Genomic DNA, 7,354 nt, shown 5'->3' with positions numbered 1-7,354 from the left:
GTTGGGTTCAAATGTGTGCCACGCTGTGTTCAATGCACTATCATAAAATACCACAATGACTTGAGACAGGTACTACTGGTCTAAAAATCTCCAGAGACCTTGGACACCTGTTGCATATCTGAGCACACTTGAGGTGTTTTTAAAGAAACCATTGTCCTATTTGAAGTCAAACATGTTTCACTGATCTCTGGGGTGACCTTAACCAACACAACTCGCCGTCAGATGTCTCAGTTGACTTATCTCAGAGGGACACCTTAAGAATTCACAAATTAACACAAAAAGTCTCCGAGGCTGCCAAAGGCACCCCAGCAGTGATCATATCAGGGTTTATCTCAGCTCCATTTTGTAAAAAGCACCCCAAGACTCCTTCTACTCCCTCTTTGTTTTAGATAAATGTTGACTGTACCACACGGCATAGCATCCAGTTCTTGGGGGATACTTTACAAATACAGGTGATACTACGGTTCTTGTAGAGCTGGTAAAATTAAAGTATATTTCCAGTATTCCCACTGCCTTTTAGTGAAGATCAAGCATCACATCAATTCAGTTTCCCAGACATTCTCCACTGGGGTGCAATTTTTCAGGCTCTGTGTTATTTTACTTTATTTGCAAATAAATTGACATTATACATTTCCCAACAAAGACACACAGCAACTCTGCATTTCATCATATATTTTATGCCTTCAGCTTAACTAATTAACTTCACTTTCACCAAGAAAACATAAATACCATCTTTTAACTTCACCGGTATCTTTCATGTATTTTTGTTAGGAAATAATAGTACACGCCCATTAGCACAGTGGGTGACGAACCCAACTCTGGATGGTTTGGATGATTTTTTCCAAGCACGCATGGTGTTGATGCCTGCTAGACAGTATGGTGAGCCCAGGGACTGATTTCTTAGCCCCTGTGGCACTTGTACTATTTTGGTAAGGAAAAGGAATACCTCTTTGCATAATGCATTCATTTTTGCAATATGCTGTGAGTACAGGAAAATCTCATGCTGTCAGTCAGTGGATTAAAGGAACAGCAGCAGCTGTAGCCATGTGATGGAAAAAGCCAGGCAATAGGGTTATTTGCACTGCTGTATTACATAAACATGACTTTTGCCGGTTAACACCCTCCTGCTGGGCGCTTCATGCTGCATCATATGCATGTCATGTTATGTTAGGCTGCACACAAACAGCAGCAAGGGAGTCGGAAAGCAGCAGCTCTGCCTGCACAGGGGAGGCTACAGCCATGGCTCTACCAGCTCCTCACAATGTGATCAAACATTGGACCAGGCTGCCCAGGGAAGTGGTTGAGTCACCATCCCTGGAAGTATTTAAAAGACGGGTAGATGAGGCGCTTAGGGACATGGTTTAGTGGGCATGGTGTTGTTGGGTTGATGGTTGGACTCGATGATCTTGGAGGTCTCTTCCAACCTTAATGATTCTATGATTCTATGATTCTATCTACTGGGGAACCCCAAGAAAAGAGTCATAATAATTGTAACAAGCTACAATAAAAAGAGCAGCTTATTTTAGCTTTCTGAATATGCTTAGGCCTTACCTGAATACCTTATAAATATGCTTCTATAATTTACTACTTGCTACTCCTATTGCTCTACCAGGCTCAATACTGAGACTGATTTTTTTTAACCAAAGCACCTCATGCCATAGTTTCAACACGACTAAGAGGTTTAGTATGGTGAAACACTGGCACAGGTTGCCCAGAGAAGTGGTGGATGCCCCATCCCTGGAAACATTCAAGGTTGGGTTGGACGGGGCTCTGAGCAACCTGATCTAGTTGAGGATGTCCCTGCTCATTGCAGAGGGGTTGGACTAGATGATCTTCAAAGGTCTTTTCCAACACAAACCGTTCTATGATTCTAGGATGCAAAAGCAAGCCACCCCAAAGTAGCTTCTCTGCAATGACTGTATGAGCGCTGTTTCTTTGGCCACCCGAGTAGTCAGACTGAAGGCTGCCCACAGCCACTCAGTGCAGAGCATGTGGCCAAGGTTGGCTATCACCCTGCAGTAACCCTCATGAAGCTGAATGCTAAACCCCATTTCCAAAAGCAGCCTAAACACTCAGGGTGCAAATCGCCACAGAAAGCAAATAAGTTGCAGTCTTCTGAGCGCTATCCTAATTTTGGAAGGAAGTCTGCACCTCTGACATTGGCTGGTACGGTGGCAAGTTTGGCTTCTCGTTTTGCTCTTTATTCTGTGAAATGTTCGGTGAGCTCAAGGGCATCACAAACTAATAAACACAGTTTTAATAACCTACATGTCTCGGAGATTTCAGCCTCTGAAGCACATATGCCTTTGGACACCACTAATAAATCCCGGTTAAGAATGACTGCCACTTCCCACAGGACAGGAGGCATTTTAACAAATCCATGAGTAATAATCAATTTACTGAGCAGTGTTGTAAAACTGCATGGAGCAACACATGATGCCAGGATGAAGTTTCACTGCACTTTGCGATTTTTTGGATCTAAAATTACTAGTTGTCCGTACCTAATAACTGATTTCCTTTCTCCTCTACTTTGAACTCATCACTTCTAGCTGATAACTAGCTGTATTAATGAGTGACAATTGCCTTCAGTAAAGATCCAGATAATTGCCTCTCTGGTATAATATACCATACATTCCTGCCAATCTGTTGTAAACATATATCCCCTCACCCCCCAACTCATTTGCTTTCCACAAAGGCATTAAAATACCTATATGTCGTTATATGGGTTTACGTTGCCACCACGCATCCCTTACCGATCATTGGAGACTCTATAAAACTCCACGAATTAGTCTGCGGGATGTAGGACTGCAAGACCCCTGCAGCTCGGCCGGCTTCGTTCACTCCACCGAAGACGTAGATCTTCCCACCGCAAACGGTTGCAGCGGCCGAATGGACGGCCTTTGGCAGAGGAGCGATGGTCTCCCACTGGTTGGTTATCGTATCGTACCTAGGACAACAGCGATCGGAGTGAGCTGAGATGACGCGACACTGGGTGAACAGTAAAGACAGGATAGACAGGCAGAGAAAGCAGGCTGGGATATAACAGAAAGGCAGCTTGACAAGCAGAGGAAAAACAGAGGTGGAAATGTATTTTCTAACATCCTACAAATTCAGCCATTTGGTAAACAGTGTAATTAATGCTTTTTCTAGGCTTTAAAAACGTTGAGAAGAGCCCAGAGAAAGCTGGTTCTATTTTCTGTATATGCCTCTCAAATCTCATTATAGTCCAAGCTAAAGAAACTCTGGACATCTTTGTTGAGATGTCTTCCACTAATTAATTTCTATTAATGAGTATACAATGAGATTATTCTTGCAAATCAGTGCAGTGATATCCAATAGCAACCGCAGGCAGGCAACTGCTAATATACTTCAGTTGTCCAGCTTGTGGAACACATCTCACCTGCAACATAATGCAACACGATAGCTCTTCTTACTCTAGTTAACTGACCAGCGACGCACATTTAGTGCCAGAATAAGTTGTTTCCATTTAATTTTAATTGTGCAAACCAAACTACTGTGCTTCATTGCAAGAAGCTGCAGGCGTTAATGCTGGAATAAGATTTCACCATTGCATCCATATTTGACATGAAGCAAACAGAAAAGAATATGCATGAAAGTGCTAAATTAGTTTTAAGGTCATCAGTATCTGATTTAATTGAGTCATTGACCATAAGGGATGTGCAGTTAATAATCCACGGATGAAGATTCATTTTAGACAATGTCACAAGTACAGACGTCAATTTTTTTTAAAGATAATGTGGCAGGGATCCAAATAGCTGCTCTAAAATGAGTCTTGGAGACAGCGGAAAATAATGTGATTTTTTTTAGGCTTCTACACTTCCATGTAATGGCACATTCAGTTAAATAGGAGTTTCCTGCACAGCGATTATTCAGAATTGTTGACTGCAAGAACAGAAGCCCTTATCACCCATTCAGGGCTTTTGCTCTTAATATTAGTGATATGCAATATGCAAACATGAAATGAATCCATGGCCGTGAACCCATCTGTAAAAAAAGATTTAGCGACAGGGGAATTCTCCCTCTGCAACATGTCCCTCAAATTCTCACTGCCCAAACTTGGGGAAAATAAAAGGGACAAAAGATATAAATGGTGGAAGCAGCACAAAATAATGTGCTTAATGGAAATGCATTAATGAGTTTCCAAGTAATATAACTGAAAGTAATTAACACACTCATAAAAATGAGGCAAAAAGATGAGCAAAGTCCCTTATAATGAGCGTGGAGAACTGCCTTGTACAATGCTCTAAATTAGTTACTGCGAAATTAAATTCATCTACAACAAAGTGATCAAAGGGGAGAAATATAACGAGATTAAACAACATGGTGCTGGGAGCATCCAAGGTGACACACCTATATTGGGCTGATTCTTAACGTTTGGTACCAAACTCGAGCCTGCAGATGCATGTTTGACTGCACAAGCAACTCCTCCACGTGAGACACCATATGCTGCAGCTCCTGCGTTTGCCTGGGCAGCACTCACGCCCATCCTAGCAGATCCACAAAAATGTTGCATGATATAAAGTTTCATACACTGCTTTTGGGTTACACTTTGCTAGCTGTAGTAATTTGGGGCTTGGTAATTTAATTGTTGATGTCTTATTGTATAATAAAAGCTGGTTAAGAAACTGGTTGTAATTGGCTAGAAACTGTGTAAAGACATAGAGCTGAGAAGAACTGACCTAATGTGCCTTTCTAGTTCCTCAGCTTCTAACATATACATTATACCTGTCACCCGATACTTATTGTCTCACACCATCCACTGTGACCTCGCACCAGTAGAAGTGGTCTGAGATGGGATGGTGAGCAGCCGTGCTGCCTTCCCCGGCGCTGGCAGAAGTACCTGGGCGACCACAGTTCCCAAGACTCATAGGTTCCTGCCAATGACTTTCCAATCCTCCCAAGTTGTTTTTGGGAAGGAGGGGTTATATCCTTCACATATGCTGGGGGCTGGGTGTGGTTGAGGATCACATCTATAGGAATACTGGAGAAAGGCTCAAATTACAAAAACAATTGTCCTTTTTCTGGATGAATTTTACTATTGGGACCTCAGGTCCCCTAGACCCAGTTTTTCACCCACTTTCACTGCTCTCTGTTTATGCTCTGCAACAACAGAACTGATGTTTCTTTCTCCTTCATCTGCCACCGGGAAACCAAAAATGACCAGTTTCACTTCATCTGCTGAAAGTCAAAGGCTGCAAATCTAGGTGCAAGTGGGGCAGCTTAAAAACCCACTCTTGTCTTGAGGGTCATTTGGTTTAAAAAATCAGTGAACCATAAAGCAGGCGGAAGCCAGTCCTTGTCCACCTAACACAGGCATCTAATGTGGGTTTTACATAGGCTGCTCAGTGAAGCAATCCTCTTAAGTTAGTGCCTAACTTACCCTTGGGCTGAAGAAGAGAAATTGGTGCCTTCAAGGCGTCCTGATACCTGTCCATCAAGTCCCTCCATCCCCTCACACCATCCACTGTGACCTCGCACCAGTAGAAGTGGTCTGAGATGGGATGGTGAGCAGCCGTGCTGCCTTCCCCGGCGCTGGCAGAAGTACCTGGGCGACCACAGTTCCCAAGACTCATAGGTTCCTGCCAATGACTTTCCAATCCTCCCAAGTTGTTTTTGGGAAGGAGGGGTTATATCCTTCACATATGCTGGGGGCTGGGTGTGGTTGAGGATCACATCTATAGGAATACTGGAGAAAGGCTCAAATTACAAAAACAATTGTCCTTTTTCTGGATGAATTTTACTATTGGGGCCTCAGGTCCCCTAGACCCAGTTTTTCACCCACTTTCACTGCTCTCTGTTTATGCTCTGCAACAACAGAACTGATGTTTCTTTGTTTTTTTCTCCTTCATCTGCCACCGGGAAACCAAAAATGACCAGTTTCACTTCATCTGCTGAAAGTCAAAGGCTGCAAATCTAGGTGCAAGTGGGGCAGCTTAAAAACCCACTCTTGTCTTGAGGGTCATTTGGTTTAAAAAATCAGTGAACCATAAAGCAGGCGGAAGCCAGTCCTTGTCCACCTAACACAGGCATCTAATGTGGGTTTTACATAGGCTGCTCAGTGAAGCAATCCTCTTAAGTTAGTGCCTAACTTACCCTTGGGCTGAAGAAGAGAAATTGGTGCCTTCAAGGCGTCCTGATACCTGTCCATCAAGTCCCTCCATCCCCTGGGAATTTATTCCTCTGGTTCATTCCCTCCTTGCAAAACTGTAGACCTGATTTCTAGTCTGTTTTGCTTCAGCTCCCACCCACAAGAAAGTAAGGGTTTTTTTCCTGTTGGATTATAAAGCTGTCTGCTATCAAATCTCGCTCTCTCACGTATGGACTTGCAGAAAATAATAAAGTCACCTCTTCACCTTCTATGGGATAAACTAAGTAGTCTAAGCTCCTTAAGTCTCTGCAAGGCAGGTTTCCATCATTTTGGTCTATCTCAAGTCAGCTCTTAATGTGTTCACACAAGAATTTGCACCAGATTAACTAAATTGGTTTAAAAATGAATGAAGTTGAATCTTTGTAACCCTCCAGGACAGGAAATAATGACACCTGCTTTACCTCTCTGCCCTAGGGCCTTTCCATCTGTCTCGTCATCTCCGGCGTTGCCATCACTCCACAGCCACTAGCGCTAGTGGGGCTCCTCGGTTGCCTTTAACACCGGCTCTGCTCAAGGGCCAGCGGGGAGGGAACCGATTTAAAGAATAATCACTTTGATCTCTTTCCATTAGTCAAGCTTTGCATTTGATTCCCCTGTTTGAAGCCGTAGATGGAGACTTAATGGGAGCTGGCTTCGAGCCAAGCAAAGGTTTTTCTTCCCTCTCCTCCACTGCTCCCTCCAGTCCCGGTATGTCCTCGCCTGTCCTTGGCTATGGGCCTACCAAGCCCATTCAATTTACTGAACTTGAAACTTCAAGGACATCTCCTTTCACATGACTGACGCCTGGTTTTGCAGTCCTTGCATGCTACGGACTCACGTGTGGTTTCACACGGATGCCCTTGCATGCCGTCCTCTGCCCCCAGAGCGGTCCCTGCAACCCCGTCGTCCATGGCCCTGCCGTGCTCCGGACATCAGGATTTCCATGTGTGCAGGACATCCGTGTCCCCGCCTGTCACTTCATGTGCACTGAGCACTGTCGTCTCACCTGACCCTTGTGCAGTCACTATCCTCTGGTTTATGTATTATTTATATACCCGTGATACAGCAAATGATCTGAACCCAGCAGAAAATACAGCCGAGGCTTGAAGAGAGCAGATGCAGAAATAACCTTGCTAGTTTTCACAACTCTCCACTCCTAGGATTTAATCTGTGGGCCTGATCCTCCTCCTGTTTCACTCATTTCAT

At 43.9% G+C, this 7,354-nt stretch overlaps 1 protein-coding gene across 1 annotated transcript in view; it reads right to left on the bottom strand.

Moving 5' to 3' along the window:
* KLHL29 (kelch-like family member 29) overlaps nt 1–7,354 on the bottom strand; it is a 262,545-nt gene that overhangs the window by 20,102 nt on the left and 235,089 nt on the right. The window contains exon 11 of the mRNA XM_009319728.1: nt 2,754–2,947. Coding sequence (XP_009318003.1) covers nt 2,754–2,947 — 194 coding nt within the window. The remainder of the gene's footprint in view (nt 1–2,753; nt 2,948–7,354) is intronic.

The sequence above is a fragment of the Pygoscelis adeliae genome, unplaced genomic scaffold (genome assembly GCF_000699105.1).
Source record: "Pygoscelis adeliae isolate BGI_AS28 unplaced genomic scaffold, ASM69910v1 Scaffold121, whole genome shotgun sequence".
NCBI classification, from domain to species: Eukaryota; Metazoa; Chordata; class Aves; order Sphenisciformes; family Spheniscidae; genus Pygoscelis; species Pygoscelis adeliae.
This window is presented reverse-complemented; position numbering and strand designations above follow the sequence as displayed.